At 35.2% G+C, this 22,793-nt stretch overlaps 1 protein-coding gene across 3 annotated transcripts in view; it reads left to right on the top strand.

Moving 5' to 3' along the window:
* Nucleotides 1–22,793, top strand: part of Grm5 (glutamate metabotropic receptor 5) — a 443,701-nt gene that overhangs the window by 334,961 nt on the left and 85,947 nt on the right. For all 3 annotated transcript variants that reach the window (XM_021735879.3, XM_005339208.4, XM_040285077.2), the window contains exon 5: nt 17,602–17,848. In XM_021735879.3, coding sequence (XP_021591554.2) covers nt 17,602–17,848 — 247 coding nt within the window. The remainder of the gene's footprint in view (nt 1–17,601; nt 17,849–22,793) is intronic.

The raw sequence follows: 22,793 nt of genomic DNA, 5'->3' as shown, positions 1-22,793 counted from the left end.
AAATTGTGCTCTAGAAGATATTTGCATTTACATTATCATGAAAAAGAAAAGCAAAAGACATAGAGAGATAGATATGTTTACCCATGATTTGAACATTATGCAATATACATATGCATTATGCAATGGATACATTATGCAATGGATACAAAACAATATATCTCATAAATATGTATAATTCATAAATATGATTTATATATTCATTATACTAAGTAAATAGAAAAAAATGCAAATGTGATATTAGTGAATATATTTCCCAATAATCATCAGGCTAGAAATGATTGTTAAAAAGCATAGGATTAGAATATGACAGTAGAAAAATTTTCCTGTGCCCTCTACTTTAGTCTTCATATTAGTGTTTTGGTACAATATACCTGTTTCATAACAGGTGCCATTCCCCAAGCCAATAGAGAGAGCTACTTTTAATTTCAATTTCTGGCTGGTACCAGATGCTATATATGAGTTTACCCACATTTCCATGGCAACACTGTGGGATGGTTTTTGCCACAGCCCTCATGGTTGGCCTAGTGTTTTGACATTTCCATAATTACCAGTGTCACAACCTTTAAAAATGGTAGAGAAATAACATCCAGGCCAGATGGCTACTAAATAAAGACGCTGTTGCCCCCCACAGCTGTGATGTGGCACTGAAGTAACAAGACAGGTTGCTACCAAAGCTAGGGTCACTGAGAAAATATTGTGAAGGAACTTGATTTAAAAGATTATTTGTAATAATAAATTGTTACTAATCCATTGCAATATTGGTTCAATGCAGAGGTGGGATACAGGGGAAATTATGATCTGATACCTGACTTCAGGGTTCTACATTCTGCACAAGAGCAAAATATATGCTATTAAAGCTGAAATAAAAAAGATTTATCTCTTCAGCAAACATGAATTGAATATCTAATATCTAATGCTTACTGCTATTTTTTTCAAGATGCTGGAGCTATAGCAATAAACAAAATAAACCTTTGCAGAGCATACATTATTTTTAGGAGGAGATGGATCAAAACAAAATAAAAATAAAAAATTTATATATTAGATAATCATCATTACTATGAGAAAAATAAAGAAGGGAGATTTAGAATGTTGAAAAGATATAGTTTTAAAATGATGGTCAGGGATAACCTTCTTGAGAAAGTGGCTTTGTATGAAGTCCAGAAAAATAAGAGGATGTGGCACAGGTGGATGTGGGGAGAGATGATTCCAGAAGCAGGAAGTCACAGGTTTAAAGTCTAAAGAAGTATAGCAGCATCTCATTTTGACAATAGTTGGTAATCCAGTGTGAGGAGCAGAGCAAATTGGGGGTTGAGGGAGTAATAGTAGATAACAGCAAGAAGTTGAGATTGTGCAGTGTTGTTGGCCATTGTATTGAGTTGGGTTTTCACTACAATGGAGTAAGAAGTTAGCATATTTGGGCAAACAGGTTTAAGTTGGCATTTTGCTTTGTCATGGTTTGGCTTGGCTTCTTATTGTTTTGAGATCACTTTGGCTGTCACATCACTCCACTACGGAATCAGTTGGGTTACAAAGCATTGCTGGAAGTGTGACTCTAGAAGTCAGAGTCACAGAAGTATACAAACAAGAAAAATCAGTGAATGTCAGAGTACCTAAGGACAATTGTAAGAGAGGGTGTGGATGTGATGTGGGAAAATGGGAATGAGAGGCTAAGAAAAGAACATAGCTTGAGTGAATAGGAAAGTAGAGTTGAAATTGAAGAGTCAATTATGAATAGGTCTTCTATTTGTCCATGGTCAGTAATGATGGCCTTTTAAGTTGAAAGCCACCCAACCTCTGATGGAGCTTGAAACCTGTCTGGCATGTTCATAGACCTGAATGGATGGGACTGAATAAAATAAGGAGGAAAGGCACTGGAAAGTAATAAAGCTGCAAGACATGAAGTGCATCCAGGTATAGATTAGGTTGTTACACAGATGAAATATTTGAGTTTGAGAATGAATAGTAGTATGAAGTTGGTGTGTGTCATTAATCAGGAACTGCTATGGAATACTACTAAAGAAGGTCTGATCATCATTGGAAGAAATCTCATAGCAATTTTGCCACTACCAATAGCTCCAGTGCAAATGCCTTTTCAGAGTTATTCCTTAAAAGGAATAACTTAAAAGGCCATCATTACTGACCATGGACAAATAGAAGACCTATTCATAATTGACTCAGGGATGGAAAAGTAATGTGATAGAAAGAGCTGGGTTCCCTGAATCACTTAGAAGACTCAGGAGAGCTTCACCATCTACCTCAGACTTTATGTGAGTAAGAAATTAACCTCTATTATGTTAAACTACTGGATATTTGAGGATTGTCATAGCAGCTACTGTTAATTACCCTGATTTGCAATATCTTCCTACTGTTCCTGATGGACAGCAATTCTCAGACTTTTGTCATGATGTGTAAATGCCAGTCTACACCAAAGTGACTGCAAGAATTGCAGGATCTATCTGTTACCATGGTGATTCCCACTGACCCTCTTCTATTTCTTTCGGAATGTATCTAGGATATTTGAGCTGTTTCTTTCAAAACATTTTACTGATTTAGCTTGAAGGATGCATGATTATCAGAGAAGATACTAAATAAATAGTATGTGATATTGTTTCAAAAAGTGATGTACTGATACAAACTTAGGACATTTATTAAATTTCTATTATATCTTCTTTATCAAATTATCACCCTTTAAAACATCATTAAGCAAAATTTTGAGCTGTGTTTGAGGAACATAAAACAAGATGCAAAGATTACTTAGTAGTTAATCTCTGCCTTCAGGTATTTTATCATTTATCCTGGAACATCTTTTAATACAAGGATATACCTGATAAGCAGAAGGAGATTGAAATGTGACCTAGAGGCTCTAAGCATTAGAGAAGATAGAAAATTCTGTTGATGGGGAGATCAGGACTTAAAGATTTAGTTAGCATTTAAGCTGAGTGCTTATTTTGGTTGGACAGTTAGAGGAAGAGCTGGTGGCAGAGTATTCTAAGCTTAAAAGACTAGGCACACTGAAAAATGACACTGAGAAAACATAAGGTCTGGTCAGATGATGGGGGTAAATAAACCCAACCAGTGTAAAAGTGTACATGTAATAACAGAAATGACTGGGAATAAAGGTAGAGAAAGGCTTTTTAAAGATTATCATATTAGACTGTGATTTGGTAAATTTTCTTCTGTAAAGCAAGTAATTGTTGAATATTTTTGAGAAAGAAAATGATATAATGAAAAAACACATTTTAAGAATTTCACTTGACAATATTACAGTTTATTGCATGAGTGAGAAATTAGCACTGGATAGGAGAAAGAAATAACCTTATGGTGTGTAAGCTTCTAGGAGTTTGAGAGTGTCACTGAAGCTTCTGTTGTAAGACTGAAGAGTAGTGTAAAGTTAGAGATCCTCTGCAGGGTTGAAGGAAAGGGAGAAGGCAAGAGTAACGTCAATGTTTCTTCCTCAGGTGATTGAAAAAAATATATGTTAATGAGAAAGACTGAAAGTAAAGAAATGAGCTAATTAGGATAATTATTCATAGGGAAGATAAATTCTACTTAATAGAATAGACACTTAGGAAAAATGTGACAGGCATCTTGTGACATGCAATGGTGAGGTAGAGTCCCTGGTGCAAAATTACTCCCAGGAAGTAGACTAGAAGCCTGGATGGAAGCATGAAGAGCTCAAAGCTAGAAGTTAATGAAAACTGTCCCTACTGTGCATCTTTTGGAAAGTCCATGAGACCTAAAAAAAAAAGTTTCTCAAAGAAATATAAGGTAAACTCGTGTTAATTAATGCGACCAATGTAATTAAACTGATTCATGAGTGGTGGGTTTGTAGAAATGAAAAGTTAAAATACATTGAAGGCCACATGCTGAAGGGTTTTGGATAGGCTTTGGCATTTGACAGGCTAGATTTATTTCCTAGCTGTGCAACTTAATAGCTCTGTGACAAGGGACAAATTGCTTAAACTCTCTTTCTTCTTCATTCAGCAGTAAATTCAGGATTATATGAAATATATGCCTGATAAGGATCTTATGAGATCATGGAATAATATTTTTGAATCTCTTAACATTGCCTTAGTCAGCTCAAGCTGCAAAGTACCATAAACTATGGAGCTTAAACAACTGAAATTTATTACAATTCTCAAGTTCTGGAGGGTGGAAGTTCAAGATCACTGTACCAGCTTGATTAGTTTCTGGCAAGGGCTCTTTTCCATTTTCTGGTTTGTAGAATACAAAGACTGGTGTCTCTTCTTATTTGAGTGTTAATCCTGTCCTGAGGGCCTTCCCTCATGATCTTATTCAAACCTAACCATCTTCTGAAAGCTTCATCTCCAAATCCAATCAAACTGAGATTGGGGCTTCACTATATGAATTTGCAGGGGGAACACAATTCAGTTCATACCACATAGTTTCTAACATTTAGTAAAATTCAATAAATCATGTCATTGTTAGAAATATTTGTTAACATAATATTTTCTCTATCAATTTTACTGAGCTCCCACAACTTCAGAATAAAAAATGTAATTCTAAAAAATAATTTGATTAAAAATTACATTTTATGAAGAAATGAAACTTATACCCAAATCTCTATTAGTCATGGTAGAAAGAGATACAATAATTTTGGGGGTGAGTAGACTATTTCCAAACTCTTAATCATCACAAAGTCTTCAAGTTAGAATGTCTTGCAAATACTGCTTTAATCGGCATATGTTGCATCTGAGAAATATTAGCAAAATATAAAAACAACATTCAAGATTGTCACGTAATCTGGAAAAACTTATCTATGCTGAGTAGCCTGTGACATAGTAAAAGCTTTGTTCACAGCATTGCTTCTTGTAATTTTCTTTCTCTTTAATCTTGGGAAAATCAGTGAGTATCTCTACATCTAGTTCAACCTGTAAAAACTGCTTTCGGGACACAGAATTGTTAGAACTATCAGCCAAGAAATTGAAAAGGAGCAGCTACTTAACACGGCTCTGTTTTTGTGACCTGTCTTGGTTCTCTAATTGCTTCCTGTTGCCTGTGAGTTCCACCTGGCACTTTTGTATTTTGCCTAGACTGTGGCACTGGAGTAGTAATTACAGCTTTCTTTGTTCTGAGTTAAAAATTATCTCTTCTTTTCTGGAATTTTTTTTCTTTGCTCATTTGATGTTTTTAATAACACCAACTCAACTTCCCTCCAGATTTTAGCACCGCAGGAGTTAAGAGCATAGCCAGTTTATGCCCACAATTCTATAGTTTAATGTTAGCACATTGCTAGTGCTTAGTAATTTTAAACATTAATATAAAAGTGTGGCCCCCAGAGACAGGTATACACCCCATAACTCATTTTCTAAGGAAAAAGATAATAATGGGGCTAGCTTCCAGGATAATGACTGTGCTGCTTTGGATAGAATACAGAGTCACTGTGGATTAAAGCATCAGGGACACAGGTACAGCCTTTTCTTTTTTCCCCTTTGCATTATTCCTATAAAAGTAAGCTAAAGTGGGGCACCTTCTCATCTGAGAGCAGGTCTGACCATTTCATTGCTTTTATTTAAGTGAATTCAGAATAATAAACCAAATGGCCTGCATATTAAAAAGCCTGGCTCTCTGGATGGAAACCTTTAATCTGTCCCTGGTAGAGATGCTAAGTCTTACTGATATAGGAAGGAATCTAGGTTGGGGAAATCAGTCCCTTTGATTGAATTTAAGTTTGCCTTATGCCAAAATCATTGGAATGATTTGAATAAGTTTGATAAGTTTAACAAGACTGTGTCTTATTGGTGAACCTCATGCAGAGGAGTGGCTCCAGATTTCTAGGATTCTATATTCTTAGATCCTCTAGCTATAATACCACTTGCTTATCACAAGACCTCATCTCTGTCTCTAAATGGAAATGGAAAAGGGGGACATTTTAAAATCCTAGGAAACTAGCTATTATTAGACATCATGTGGAAAGAAAACAAAACTGGTAATTTAATTAATGATTTCAGGTGCATGCAGCAAGTTTTCTGCAGTAAGGGTTCCCTTGATGCCTAAAATTTTCAGTGTCTTATTGTGGTTACCCTGTTGCCATTCTTCCTTCCTCCTGTGTTTCTCAGTCCCCTCAAAGTAGGTATAGGAACAGATCTGGACTAGGGCTTCCTTTTTTGCTCCCAGGCAATATTTAATTAAGTTCATTCAGCAGACAAGAGAGAAAAGGATATTCATCTGGAGGTTCTTTCTCTCAACTGAATTACCAAATTCAAATAGTCACAGGTAATTGGACGACGTTTTCCCCCATGAAATCAGCCTGCAAGATACAAGGTACCAGCTATCCCAGCTGAGGGAATGCAACAGTACTGAATTAAATTTGACAACTTTATTTTATTTCTCATATGGTTTGGCAAAGGAAATCTTTTGGTCCATGGCTCTACTTTAATATAAAATTAATTAATTTGCCTCTGTTGGACTACCTCCATGTGTACAAACCTGCAGAACACTAAATAGAGCAAAAAAACTATTAAAAATAGTTTTTTTAATAGTTCAAAAACTATTAAAAAATTAATAGTTGAGTTGGAACTTAGATAATTAGTAAATAGTTACTCAGCTGATAACGTTGCTGACAGTTTGACTATTGTCATGGATTTCAATTGCAATCACTGGAAACTAAATTCATCTTGATTTCATTAAATAAACTAAATCAATATAAATAAATATTACTATTTGAAAGAATGTCAAGACTTCCCAGTATACACTGGTAGCTAAAGAACCATGTTTGGGAACCTGAACCAGCTCCCCACACTTCCAGGAAACAGGAAACTCCGCTGTTAGCAATCTGCAAGCATATAACTGCATTTTGGACTCCATCTCAAATTTCATTGCAAATAAATACTGGCCATTCTTTTGCTTTACTCCACTTTCTCTGGATGACTGGAAAGGAGCTTTCAATTTACTGAGCCTGAGTTACATTTCCATTGTTTGACAGTAAGGAAAAATGGAGAACACAGGAGGATAAGGCTACTTCAACTTCTCTAATCATAGAATTATACAGCCTTCCATAATCTAGGTAAAACGAAGAGTTAATCAAAATTCAAGTGGGAATTTGCATTCTATGCACCCAGGTTACAGAGATTACTTAAGCTTAATTTAACACTTTGCTACAATATAAGTAAGTGGTCTCATTACCATCATCATCATAATAAACTCTTAATAAGCAATTACTTGCTTGCTAGGCTGGTTACTTTCCCTTACCCTATCATATTTTATTCTCTATAAGTCTTATGAGATAGTTACTATTAATGTCCTTTTTATTAAAAATAGAAGAAATAATGCTTAGAGAGTGTAAATGACTTGCTCAAGATTACAAAGCTAGTATGTTTGCAAAGCAATCTCAAACCTTAGGCTATCTGATTCTAAAGAATCTAAACCTTATGCATATACATGGATTGATCTCTCTGCCACTCTTAGATACTTTTATTGATTTTAGAATATACTACCTGCTTTACATACACTTACTGAAAACTACTGTGCAGAATTGCTTTGGTATAAAGTTGATATTCAATAAATACTTAAAGAACTAGTAAATGAATGTATACCACATTTTTATTTTAAAGACAAGTTGTCAAGAGGCAGGTGTCCTCCCCTCTATCTAAGCCTTGTGCTGAGCTCTGTTTTATAATGAAACCAGTGTATTCAGAGTGATAAAGTGGATATTAGATTTAAATGACAGCTTATTTTTGTTACTTGTTCTCAAACATGATAATATTTTATAATTTTGGATAAGATTATTTATAGGTGAAAAGTCTTTGAATCATTTATTTTCTTTGACTCCACAAATTTCCACTCTGATTTTTTTAAAAAACTGGAATAATCCTAGAAACTAATCTGGGAAGAGAAGTATTTCAGACACAGGGTAGGAACATGTGGAGAGTGGCCAGAGTTAATATACCTAACAGCTGGATCCTACCTTGACCTCCCACAATAACCTGAAGGCTAAAATGCAGTAATTCTTTCCAAAGACAATAATGGCTCAATTCTGAATTGCTTAATCATAGATCGATATTGGGCTAGAATGAACTAGCTCAGCTCTTTGGAGAACTGTTGGACTCTATCTTCTATCTTTGGAGAACTAGTAGACTCTTTACTACCTTTATGCCATTGAATATCTCATTGTAGCCAATCTATAGATTACAAATCAATATTAGTCTATTATAAAATGGTTCATGCTTCCTCTTGCTTTTTAATTCACTTGCTCTCTCTACATCCTGAAATATTATTGTGGTTGTTATTTTACAAACTAAAGCTGAAACAAATGCATTGCCTTGCCAACCAAGAATATACAACTGGCAAATAAAGAGTTATAATTTGAATCCAAGCCTCTAAAATCATGTCTTTATTATGTTGTGCTGTCGGCTATAAATGCAAAACATTAGGTTGAGAAAATGCCTGCCACTGAACCCAATTTGGAGTTTTGCAGAACTAAAAATCATTTTCTCACTGACTAACCTCTAGGAGATTTAGTTTTCTGGTTTACATGTTACTGGATCTTGACTTCGACACACATTAATAAATGCCAATGCATTGAAAAGGGTGCAGCGTTAGGTACACTAATGACATAAATGTTGGACTGGAGTGGAGCTGGGGCCAAGCCTAGGAGTTAATGTGGCAGAGCACAGTTTCTTAGATTACATACCTCCATGATTCTCTGTGTTAGCAATGCTTTAAAATTGGGTGTTTTCAATCTGTTTGTCCTTTGAAAAGTTGCTCTACATATATGAACCTCAGCTTTCTTATATTAAAAAATGAGGCTTGTGATAGTATCTGCCTATAGGGATTTTCTATATTAACTCTGAAAAACAATGCTTTCTCAATAAATATTACCCATTACCATTAGTCAAAATATTTTCCATGTAAAAAATTTGTTCCTGAATGCTCCTCTCAAAAGTTAGTCTGGATGATTATTCTCATTTTCAGGTGGAGGAAAATGACATTTACAAGAGTGACCTAGTTATGTTTATATGAATTAGAAGATGTGCTAGTATGCTTCAGACAGTTTAATCTGTGGAGTTAGATTAAACTAGGTTTGAAATTCTACTTTAGTAACTTTCTAACATTGAATATCACATTCTAACTCAATTTCCTCAGCTAAACCTGAGCAGAAAATAATGGCAAGTTTGTGAGGGATAAATAGGTAATGAATGTAAAGCACCTAGTATTTTGCATCTCCAGGGTATATTCTTCTCTCATCTCTTCCTGTAATGATTGCCTCTGAAATATTTCAGAATAAAATGGCTTATAGAAAATGATCATTGTCATGGCTGAAAGTAACGCTGTACTGATTTGAAAGTAATATGTACAATAAAGAATTTAGTGTTCTTGATACAGTAAGTATCACACTCAGTAAGTACTTTTTGATGGAAATGATCTAATGTCTGTCTTCTTCCATGAATCTACTTTATACGCTAACCAAATCCCTTGTAACAGAGAAGATGATCTTTCATGTGTACAATTTGTGGACTCTGCATTTTGTGGTTAAAGTCTTTGCAGTAGGTTCATATATGGCAATGTAATTCATTTTTGCGATTTTCTACCTCATTGCCATTATACTGCTTATTATAAAAGATGGAGTTCTCATTTAGCATGCTTGTTACTTTTAATTAGAAGTAAAAATCTTAATGGAACCTAATTATTTTTCATCCCTTATTGTAAGAAATCTAAAATTCAAAATATTTCATGAATTGACAAGTACAGTAATTCTCAAACTTTCAAAAGCAAGGAGTTTGAATATCTCAGATTAATCTAGCAATCTTGTATGTAAATTGTGCTAAATGTACAATAACAATAGCAAGCTTTCAGTTATTTATTACCTATTTCAAGTCTATAACTTCTGTCTGTATTATCCCCAATTCTCACAACTTTACGAAAAGTATTACTTTTCTTGTTTTCAAAATGAGGTAGTGTTGAAAAAAAATATTCAATTCTACCTGGAAAACTGTTAAAGTATCACAGTAAAGTGACCATTAGACTATATTTTAAAGTATGATAAGAAAATAATCACACAGAGATGGGAAAGTCATTTATTTGGAAAATAACACGAAATACAGTTAAAATAAAACTTTTGGGAAAGAATGGTTGCAGTGACATGAACGGAGAAGGTCAAGTGGGAAGGTCTGGTCTAGGAGTTGGGTCTTGGGATAGTAAAAACATTGTAAGGCCATGACTTTTGCTACACATTCTTTCAATTAATATCATAACCACTAGCTTTCACATCCCTGTGGAATTCTTCCTTCATTTACACTCCATATGGAAGTTCCTCAAAATATTGTAACGTGACTGGACACAATGGTACACACCTATAACCCCAGTGGCTAGAGATGTTGAGGCAGGAGAATCACAAGTTCAAAGCCAGCCTCAGCAATTTAGCAAGGCCTTAAGCAACTTAGCAAGACCCTGTCTCTAAATAAAATATAAAAAGAGCTGAGGATGTGGCTTAGTAGTTGGTGCTCCTGGGTTTAATCCTCAGTACCCCCTCCAAAAAAAAAAATACTGTGATGTGAATTAAAGAAATATGCTATCTAAAATAGCATATCCACCAGAAAACTTTCCTTTTCATGGTGCTCACAATTTAAATTTAAAATTTGGTGTTCTGTATATAGAAACATAGTATTCCCTGGAGAGTTTTCGAAGTTCCCTGAGGGAAACTTTTCTTTCTGCAGTTGCTGTGTTCATTTGCATTTCAGTATGAGCATTTAGAGGCAACTGCCTGCATTTCAGACACAGTTATAAATTAAAGACACTGTGGACATTAGAAACTGGTGTCTCTACAGGCATTTGGGTACAGCTCTAATTCCCAGTGTTTCCAAGCCACCTGACACTTCAGTGTTAGACAAGGGGACAAAAGACCTACGAGATGTCAGCAGTTACCCCAGCCTTTTAATAGATGATTCTTTACATCACTAACTCTGTCCAAGCCCTCTATCACAAAACCAATCTTTTATTTCACTAATCTGAATCTATTCTCCTAAAGCACTACCTACATTTTTTATAAGATTCATTCCTCTGTCTGTCCCATTTTATGGTATGTTCTATACAGCAAGTCTACTTCACATTCATGTATTCACCCATCATCCAAAGGATCCCTGATGTACAATAGATAATGTTGAGCACTGTTCTAGGTGCTGGAAACAAAATGACAAATAAGATCAATGTGTACCCCATCCACAGAAACTGATTGTCTATTCTAAACTAATCTCTGGACATCATTATATATGTAGAAGCTTTTTTTAAAAAGTATTTAGTAAATATTAAACGAAGGAATGGATTATCCACTCTGAGTCTCAGTATTATGAAATATGGAGGATATCAGGTGAGCATGATGGCTTTAGCCTATATGAAGTTCGTACTCTGTAGTTGTGCAGTCAGGCATGCAGATAATTGTAGTGTTTGGCAGAAAGTATTGCTTGATGTAATAGAGGTATAAGCACATTTCTGTGGAGCACATAATGGCGAAAGATTAATTCTGGTTTGAGGGGATGTTCTGCCCTTTTGTCACAGCAGGAAACAAATTATTGTGTCATCTACTGTGTGCAACTGGAATCCATTTGCCATATGCATAAAGAATGAGTGGATTCATAAAATAAATGAGGGTAGGGAGAATTTGTTTCACTGAAGTTTTTATTGAAATATTACAGTTCATTATTGAACAACTTCTTCCAGATTTGTAATCACTTTCTTAGAAAATGCTGGAATCTCTTCCCCTTTACTTCCTTCATTTATTAATGTTTTTTCCTTACTAATGAGTACACAGGATGTACTGAAGACAACCTGAAAATCTTTTAGTGCCTAAAACCAGGGATAAACAAAGAATTAACTTGGTTCTTTTTTTTTTCCTTAAATAATCTGTTGCCTATTTCATTCCACAATAATGAGTTAATTTGCTGAAAACATTTTAAAATCATGATTAATTTCCCTTTCATAATAAAAATAGCACTACATAAGGAGTTAGGAGACAAGGGGTCTAGGCAGCTGCCACTAGATAAAAGTATGATTTTAGAGAAGTTCTTTGTCCCTCTTGGCCTTATTTTCCTCATTTGTAAAATTGCTTTATTGGACCAAACTAGGTCACAATTTCAGATGAGTACAGTGGTCAGAGAGGTGATATAAAAGAGAAGAAAGTCAGTATTTTCCATGTGAGACTGTGGTGCCAGTGTTGTTACATCTTCTGATTTTTCAAGAACCTACAAAGCTGGTTATATGAAATTTCAATAAAATAGCATTTAAGCAAAAATAATAATAATAATATCCAAGGACTGAGTTCAGCCTAAGGGCTTTCTTTTTTCAGCCTTTACACTAAATACCTTCTAAAATCCTTTGTATCACAGACATTCTTTGACTCTGATTTGCTAACAGCATTATTTCCCTTTGTTTAACATCTACTAAGCTTCAAAGTTTTAGTTCCCCAGATGAATCAAAGAACATGTTTTGCAGGCTACAAAATTAAATTGTAATCACAGATTGGAGGGTTTCAGTTTCTGATAATCCTTTTGGAGGTTTCTGATTTGATTAAACAATACTAAAATCAGGCCTGAATATTAAATGCTGTAAATCAAGTATCCCAATTCGAACAAAAGGAAAAAAAAAAAAAGAAGAAGGAAGAGCAGCTTCATTGCTTTCCTCTCTGCTCTGCAAACTGCTTGAAACAGCTGAAACAGCTGGCAAATTTGGGTTGGCACAGAATGTCATGGTTAGGTTGGGTCTGGTCCAGGAAAACTTTAAAAAATCATCTTTGAGCAAAGTTAATGTTCCTGAAGGAAACATTCATTCTTAGAAGCATGAAGTAGTTAACATCTGATCTTTCCTATAGCTTAGTAGATTAGAAGCCTAAATAAAATGAATTATCTTATGATACACATTCAGGCCTTTAAAATTTACCTGACAAGATAAAGTTCCTTGGGCCCTAATGATCTTCTATCACTAAACCTTAAACTTACATGCTGAGTTGATTTTGTATTGAGGACTGAGATTCGATCTTGCTTAGGTTTATACCACCAGCATCCAGCAGAGTCTGACATACAGTAGGGACTCAATAAATATCTTTTAATCAATAACTTAATCTTTGAATGAGTCACTGAATAAATTAACCAATGAGCCAGTTTTTCTCTCTGAGGCCAAAGCAAAAAAAACAAAGGAAATGAATATAACTCTTTTATTTTTTTATTTAGGCAATTTTTTTATTTTTATTTAGTTTTATTTAGGCAGTAAACAAATAGTGTGTCAGCCAAACAAGAGCAGGGAATTTAGAAATGTAAACAGAATATCAGCGAAAGTTGGTTGGCATCTAACATTATTCCCACCTGATTGTGCACACTTCTCTTACTCTCAGTATCATCTCTGGGTTCTGGAAATTTAAAATACAATGTTATATTATTTTTCATGCTGTTTCAATCTTATGGAGAATATTGAGTTTTGAAAAGAAAAAGAAAAATACAAGCAAAAAACTTGATTAACTTCTATCTGTAAGTTTGTATCTGCCTTCTTTGGGCTGTTGTTCCATTCTCAGTTCAGTTTCCAAAGCTTTTCAGTGCTATCAGGGTTTGTCACACAGTGCCTCATCAAGTGGCTAGTCTTGGACCTATGCAGCATTCTGTCATATAGTTCAGTTCTCAGAATTTGGTATGCTAAGGTCAAATCCATGTCTGTACAACTCGGAAGTATCCCAGTAGTCTATTCAATGATATAGGATCTCTCTACTGTCCATTATCTTCTTGGCCTTTCCATCTTCTAGCCTCTTTGACCCATTTCCTGATCCTTTGGCTAGGACTTTAGTTTTTACCTCTTCCTCATTCTTTCTGTTCCTGCTACTGAATTACCATGGGACACAAGTAAGATGAAGCTAAAGAAGGGGAAATGTAGCAAAGGATTTCCTCACATGCTTGGGGCATGGTTCCTTTGGTAAAAAAGAAGGGGTCCCACCCTCAGGGTTATAAGTACCTTCCTAGGACTATGGGCTCCACCATTACTACCTACCACCATCTCCTTAGCAAGAACACCTAGGGGGTAAGATAGCAAAAAACAAACACACAGAAATACAAACTCTTTAATTCCTTCCAACCTGTAGGTATCCCCTTTCTGCTTCTTAGTCTAGAAATAGAGGACTTGTCTTATAGTTCTTTCTGATTGCACCTGGTACACAAGATCCATGTCTTAAGCTGCTTTCAACTTCACATTTAAAGATATTAGAGGAAAAACTAAGAAATTCATGCCTACTTCACTGACATTTTGAGTTTTGTCAATCTACTTCTTTCCATATATTTTTTTAGCTCATCTAATTCTAATCATTCTGCCCAGAGTGTTTAGTTGTGTTCAGTGTAAGAAAAATAGAGTGTGCTTACTTCATTTTGATGGGACCAGAATTTTCACCATGTATTTTTTTTTTACAAATAATTGTTTTTTATTGCTCTTTCCATGTATTTTTATTAGATGGTGAAAATCCATGAGATAGCTAAAAGAGATCAACTGGTCTGCCTGACAGATCCTATTGCAAATTGGTGTTGATATTTAGTTTTGTTTAAACAAGTACTATTCTACAAAGAAATAATTTCTCTGATTAACTGATTTCACAATCTGAGGTCCAGACCTGGTATTTGGTGACACTCTTGGAGGCTGTCTCTCACCCATATGGCCTTATTCGTGCACACAGAATATTTTAGTGATGCCAGTCATATGTCATATGCTGTGCTAGTACAAGGACTACATCTGTGACAATCTCAGATAGTTTACAGTGTACTGGAAGCCAGTGAGAGATCACCACCAGAGCTATGAAGAGGAGAGAGCAGGATCAATCTTAAATCCAGGCTAAAGGCAAAACTACACGCAGGCAATTTCTTTTTTCTTTTTTCTATTATATTTTAATAGCTAGTGTTAACAATTTGTATAACAAAGGCCAAACTATATTAGTAACATTGTACCATTCTGTAAGCCCCTTCATTTGAAAACCATTGTATCCTTCACAACTGTTACAATCTCAAAGTTAGTAGAATTGCACAAATTAATCCACCATAATGCTACATATTTAGAAGCAATTAAGAGTCACCCCACACAATGATTAAATGTGCATTTATATCACAGACCCACAGTTCCACACATATCATGCCCATTACATACTTAGGGCTGTTTCCAAAATGGTTAGTAATTCATTGTATGGACACTCAGGAATGGGCCTGGGTGAAGTTTTTTTTTTTTTCTTTTCCCATTAAAGTAAATCATTCTTAACAGCAACTGGATTACAGTGAAGTATATAATATGCAAACAGGACACCACATATCAAACACAAAAGAGCCCATGAAATTCCCATGAATATACTGAAGTAATAAGGACAACCAGGGAGAATATGTGCCAATATGGTTGTTCATCATCATACTGTAAGAAAAAAAGCAGGGACTTAATTCTGGAGTGGGGAGGGTTTTTAAAAATTTCTGAGTGCAAGTGAACTCACATGAATTGAAAATTTAAGTAGAAAATCTGAGGGAATGTGTGTTTTAGGTATTGAGAGGGTAATGCATAGAAACCCAGATATAGAAGAGCATGTGTGCATACCTCCATTATGAAATGACATCTTCAGGCTTGTGTAAATATTTGTCAATGAAAATAATAATGTCTCGAAGGAATAATAAAGTTAGGATATTGAATATCCCTCTTAAGAATGTTTACCCTTAGTGAGAAATAATGAGTGGCTAAAGGCAGATCAAAGAGAACATTTTTATTTTATAACATTTTCATGTTTGACCTTGATATTGAATCTAGAAATATTAATACACAAGTACACATATAATTAGGAAGTTCTGAAAATGCAAATAAAGGTGTTAGGAATGGCTGGATCTGGAAGAAAAGAAATGGATACAGGGAATATAGAAGTGTGTGCAAAATTAGTTGAGATATAGAATGAATCCAACTTTTTTTTAAATCAAATATTAAGCTTGATGTGCCTTACGGACTGTCTGGGAGTTCAATTGGATTTAGATTTAAAAGAAGCTGTTGGGTATCTAAGTAAGAGGCATGCACTCTAGAGCTAAACTGTATTGTTCTAAATCCTGCTTCTTCTCAGAATAACCATGTGGCATTGGGTTAGTTCACCATTCTATGCCAATTCTCTCATAAAAATACCACATATTCCATTGGGTTGTTATAAGAATTGAGTGAATGTTTGTGTAGCACTGAAAACATTCCCTATAGGCAATCCTCACTTACCTAGCATTGAAAACATGGAAAGAACATAGAATTAGAAGATGACAAAATGTAGAAATATAGAGAACAATAAAACTTTAAAGGCATGATAAAGAATTCAACAGGAGTCTGATATCTGAGCCAGATACAATCAATCAATCATGTTTGTTCTATTTTCCAATGTTTCTTAAATGTGAACACCCCCCAACTTCTCTAGTGCTGTCACCATGTAAAACAAAACAAAAACCCACCAATATCTGTTGCCTGGTTCTGTAACACTGGCCAAACAACTTATCTCCCTTCTTTACAATCTAAACAGCATCTCGGATTCCCCATCCCCACCAATGTGTCTCTCACTTCTCAGTTAATGGCACTTTAATCCATCATTGCTCAAACTAAAAACCTGGATTCATCCTTTGATTCTTCTGTTTCCCTAATAGACCATATCCAATCCATTAGCACATCCTGTTGTTTCCTTTTTCAAAATAGACTCAGAATCTTATCCTGGACTAAACCACCATCATCTCTCAGCATTCTACCACAGTATCCCAAATGTTTTCCCCTCCTCTTTTACCAATTTCTTTCCATTTTCCATACAGCAAAATAATTTTTAATGAAACTTGGAAAACATTCCAAAGACCTACACTCCACTAGTCCTGTTTCTCTCTCTTACCTCTCATTTTAGTTCTCTTCTCCTTATTCACCACGCATTAGTCTTTCAAGTAAAGAAATAAAACAAATCATCAGAAAGGACTGTTATTGGACAGATTTCTTTAGTGTAGAATCCATGTCTAATTCATCATTTTTATTTTTCCCCTAGATCACCAATCACATGCTTTATATATACTCTGATTTTACACATATTGAATTGATTAGTGACTTAATGGCATTTAATTGGTATGTTTTATAATTTTAAAATAGGCTCATTTATTAGAGAATATGCTTTGAGACTGGAGGTGGTAGGTGATAAATCATCAACTAGGTAAGTTGAGGCCAGATGGTAGAATATCTTATTTTCTCAGTTAAGAAGACTAAATAGTTTGGAGGCTGGAGATTTGTTGTGGATTTCTAAACTAAGAGGTACATTATCACAGCTGACACAAGGGAAATTAATCTGACCTTAAGATAAATTTTGTATACAGCAATGCAATGCTATCGTTCCCCTATCCTCAGAGTTCAGTTACTGGAGGAAGTGAATCTTTCTGTTGTTGGGAGCTGAGATTTGTCTTCAAAGTTTTGGAACAGAAGCCCAAATAGAGAAGACAAAGTTTGGGACAGTATGTTGGCATCTGTTTCTAGCATTGCCTCCAGTTCAAATTCTGACAAGTTGCTCCAGGGCATTCCAATTATTTGGGATCCGTACATTCACGTATGATAGAATTAAATTCCAAAATTAACTCTTGATTTGTTTCTCAACAGGTTCTCTGACCCTGAGAACACATCATGTTCAAGATTCCAAAATGGGATTTGTGATCAATGCCATCTATTCCATGGCCTATGGACTACACAACATGCAGATGTCCCTCTGCCCAGGCTACGCAGGACTCTGTGATGCAATGAAGCCAATTGATGGGCGAAAACTTTTGGACTCCCTGATGAAAACCAATTTTACTGGGGTTTCTGGAGATATGATCCTATTTGATGAAAATGGAGACTCTCCAGGAAGGTATTGTTAGATTTCTCCTCTAAACAACAGAGCCTAAACAAGAGACAATTGTAGATGCTGAGATGCTTGTCTCCCTCCCTTGTGGATAATTAGGCTGCCTGGCCATGTTTGTCAAGCCCCAATATCCCAAAGTGAGCAAAACAGAGACAAAACTTTATACCCTGTGGCCAAAGAAAAAAAATTGATGCCCATGTCCACAATGTGCTTTTGAAATCATCACATTTCAGAGACCTAAAGTTAGAGCAGGAGCCTCACTTTAACATAGGTAACCAAAGCCATCTCAATGGTTTCTCAGTGCATGTTATGTCACGTTATTCCCTATACTCTGTTATCCTCTTGGGTCATGGAACTATTCTGAAATAGGAATGATTCAATTTCTGGCAAACCAGAAATAGGGTTGAGGTACAGTGATTTACGTCCTATTTTACTTTGTTATTCTCCAGTTGGAGCACTTTCTCCCTTTTTGAGGATTGAATTGCCCTTTTCTCTGATATTTCACCGTTATTATTTCTAGGGAAGTGCCTTAGAAATATAATTATAATTACTTATAATTATAGGTCAAAAATCACTAGGTATCCAAAATTTACCAGAATTCACATGTATTTTATACCCAGATTCTTAATTCTACACAGTATGTTTTTAATCCATGAGGGATTTAATCCATGAGGGATGGTGTCATTGAAATTATATTCTGAGTTGTAATAGCCTATGCTTTGCATCAGAACAATCAGGACCCTTTGGTCTCCTATTGCAAAATTCCAAATGCTCTTCCAATAGCACCTTGTGCTTAGCAGCGGTTCCTGAAGAAGTGTCAGTGCACTCTATTTGCAGTTGACCCTGCCAAGAGAAGATCTCATAAGATCCTCCACAGCTCACACCCCATGTGTCCATACTTTCTGCCAACAATCTTGGTTTAGCACATTTCCATATTGTAAGGTAAGCTGGAGATTGTCCTGGATGTAGCTGTTGCCATCTCACATGCTGAACTGCTAAGTGACATTGCCAGGTCACATAGCCAGACTAAAAAATATAGTTTTTCTATTCCAGAAGTTTGAAGATTATTGCTCCAAGACTGTTTGCCAAGATAAACTGACTTTACACTATATTGTTTTCCACTTTTTTTCTCTGTTTGCTATATCCACTGGGCCAAAAGTTACTTCACATGTGTTATAATTCCTTTTAGGACAGGTTGACCCATTAGCTCAGTCTTTAGGTTCTCTGATATCTATGCATGGATTTATTGTTCTTTTGTGCATCTCTGGAGCAGTGACATTAGCTTGGGACCTGCTAACAGACTAATGAATATAGCTATCTCAGTTCAAGAGTTTTGATATCATGTCCCCCAAACAGTTTCACAAATGAGACATTGAGGAAATGCTTCAGATGGTTCAGTTCTGTTCCAGTGGGAAACTTTAATAGATTAGGCAGAACATTACTTTCTCACTCATACTCCACATACACTATAATAGGGTACTTTTAGGACACTGGTTCTTAACCTTTTTTGGAATATTAATCCCTTCTGGACTCTGGTAAAATTCTAGATGTCCTTTCAGGAACAATATACATAACATTTTGCAAACAATATCTGGGAGTGCCTGCTGGTTTGAGTCTATCCATGTTCTACTAAGTTTGAATATTACAAGCTGAGCATGGTGCTGCACACATGTTATCCCAGTGGCTCTGGAGGCTAAGGCAGGAAGATCCTGAGTTCAAAGCCAGCCTAATCAGTGAGACCCTATGTCTAAATAAAAATAGGGCTGGGGATGTGGCTCAGTGGCCAAGTGGCCCTGAGTTCAATCCCTGGTGCCCCCCCAAAATTTTAATATTACATTAATGCATTAATAAATTATCAGAGTTGGCCTCTGAGGGCATGGACCAGATCAAAGAAAGGTTTGTTTGCAACCTTTTGTTTTTCCAACTAATTTACTTATATATATTTTTTTTTATTTTTTTTTTTTATTGTTGGTCGTTCAAAACCTTACACAGTTCTTAATACATCATATTTCACAGTTTGATTCAAGCGGGTTATGAACTCCCAACTTTACCCCGTATACAGATTGCTGTATCACATCAGTTACCCTTCCATTGATTCACATCTTGCCTTTCTAGTGTCTGATGTATTCTGCTGTCAGTCCTATTTTCTACTATCCCCCCTCCCCTCCCCTCCCCTCCCCTTTTCTCTCTACCCCTTCTACTGTAAATCATTTCTTCCATTTGTATTATCTTGTCTTACCCCTCCATTACATATTTCTTGATATATCATATTTCACATTTTGATTCAAGTGGGTTATGCACTCCCATATTGCCCCTTATACAGATTGCAGATTCACATCAGTTTCACTTCCATTGCTTTACATATTGCCATCCTAGTGATTTACTTATATTTTTAAAGAAAATTACAACTGTTCACAACAAGTCTTCACAACAGTGAGAATCTGTTTCAAAAGAAAATTATAGCTAATATTTATTGTATGCTATTATCCAAACACCAAGCTGAGTGCTCTACTTTTTAATCATATGAGGTAAGTAATATTATTATTCTTTTTTTTTTCAGCTGAAGAAACTGAGGCCTACAAAGGTTAAAGTACTCATCCAAAGACAGTCTCTTAAGTGATAAGAGTTGATTGTAACTCTGTCTTTTAGACTTTAGCTGCTTGTCTTATAATCAAACACAATCAAATTATAAAAACATTTTTAGAAACTTATTTGCAGAAAATGCATTGTTATTTTTGTGTTGTAAAAGTAACTGTTGGGTTGGATCAAAGAGATTCTCAAATGGACAAGGAACTAGAGGAGCAAGGCGTGATGAGGGATTCTCTTAAATTGCCAGATGCATAAGAGGAAGATCCTGAACAAAGGGAGCCAGGAGAGATAGAAACCGGTTCTTTTACATGCATTTGCAGATTGTTCTCAAGCATATTTGGATCATTGTTTTTAAAAACCTCACCTCTGAGTAGGGTACTATCACCCCATAATTTTGTAATTAAAACCATGGTGCCATGTGTGTTACAGAATCCAGAACTTTTGAATTTAAAAATGTTTACACAGTAATATAATGCCCCAACATGCTGTGGAACAGCACTCCTTAATCAATAAATGGATATTTCTGACATAAAACATGAATATTCATACTAGGTGTTATATAGAGACTATAAATAGCCTCAGGTTCAGGTCAGGTTTTTTCACTGGTAACTGCAGATAGATTCGTGTTTTGCTGCCAGTAGAGTTGTGAAAAAACAGTTTTCAGAGCTCTAAGTGTTTCATAATTACAGATGTAAAATATGGACCTATGGTATTTACCACCAGTGATGTAGATCATATGTCAGCAAACTAGGGTCTGCAAGCCAAATTGAGTTTGCTGTAAAGAAGGATTTTTAGAGCACAGTGACAGTCATTTAGTTAGGCACTGTGGCTGCTTTTGCACTATAATAGCAGAGCTGAGTAGTTAGAGACTATCTACAAGTCAAAAATACTTATTATCTGTGCTTTAACAGTGAAAGTTTGCTAAGCCCTAGTTTAGAGACTCCTTCAGGACCTAAGTTTTAAGTGGTCTAGCTGCTGCCCAGGACTGACCTTAATTAGGCAGAAGGAACATGGAGAGAAAATGTCAAACTCAATACAACTGCCCATTTAAAGCAAAAATTAAGATACTGTATTGTAGAGTGGATAAGTCTATAGTTGTAAAATATTTGAAAAGAATGGTATAAGGGAAAGGGAAATGAAATCATACAAGGAAAGATTCTTACATTTTACATTAGGTAACTTGACATTAAGTAGAGTAAGAATTCATATTTGTAATCCCTTAAGCAACCTCTAAAATTTTCATACCAGAAGAAAGGAATACCAGTAAAGGGATTAAGGAAAAAAGATTAACTTGAAAATATTGCAGAAAAAGAGGAATGGAAGGGCAAAAACCAATGGGGCACATAGAAAATATGAAGCCTGAATAGTAGAAATTTCAGATCCTGGCCTTGAATGCACATGGATTCTTTTTTTTTTCTTTAGATTTTTTTATTTTATCTTTTTTTTTAGTTCTAGATGGATACAATACCTTTATTTTATTTATTTTTAATGGGGTGCTGAGGATTTAACCCAGTGTCTTATACATGTCAGATGAGTGTTCTACCACTGAGCCACGACCCCAGCCCACACATAGATTCTGAATACACCGCTGTGCTCCTAAAAGGACCATAGAGAAACAGATGATCTGTGTCAATGTCCTACTTTTCCTGGAGAGAAATCTGAGTCTCAGAGAAAGAAAGAGACACATCCAAGTTTGCACAGCCAACTAACTAGTAACAGTGGAAGGATAATATGCAGCTCTCCGTTACAATTATCAAATGAGAATTTACCTTAGTCTTTTTGAGCATTTTTATTTGTTCTTTTTTGAATCACTCATTCTTTTCACTTTTGATGGATAATAAATTCTGTATCCTTTCTCTGAAAATTAAAAAAATAAAAATATATCACCTCGAAAAAAGGAGAGAATCTTTGTTATGGAGAAGTATCCTTATGAAGTTCTTTTTCAGTATACTGCTACTGAAGGTTTTTAAAGGAATGGGATATATTCACAGCTTTAGTTATTATTGATAATATCTTTCTCTGTGTCTGGTAGGTAAGAAACAATTACCAGGAAAAAAAGAAGATTAATTCTGAAAGGAAGATTTATTGTCTCCAGTATAGTTATACAAGTGTGATAGGTTAAGATAAAATAGTGATTTAACTTTTCTTTAAATAATTTTCCTATCAAATATGACATTTTTATTCTATAGGGTTTCCTAATTATTTTTCAAAAACTGAATCCATTTACTTTTTAAAAATTCTCATACATACAAGTAGGAGCCATGAGTGTAAAGTTAAAACCTTATAATGTAAAGTGGTTACATTTTTACATTATTTAAACAACAGAAAATTGATCTCTTAGCTATAGCAATAGATTGGGAGT

The sequence above is a fragment of the Ictidomys tridecemlineatus genome, chromosome 4 (genome assembly GCF_052094955.1).
Source record: "Ictidomys tridecemlineatus isolate mIctTri1 chromosome 4, mIctTri1.hap1, whole genome shotgun sequence".
NCBI classification, from domain to species: Eukaryota; Metazoa; Chordata; class Mammalia; order Rodentia; family Sciuridae; genus Ictidomys; species Ictidomys tridecemlineatus.
Note: the sequence above shows the minus strand (reverse complement) of the source record. Positions and strands in the feature narration are given on the sequence as shown.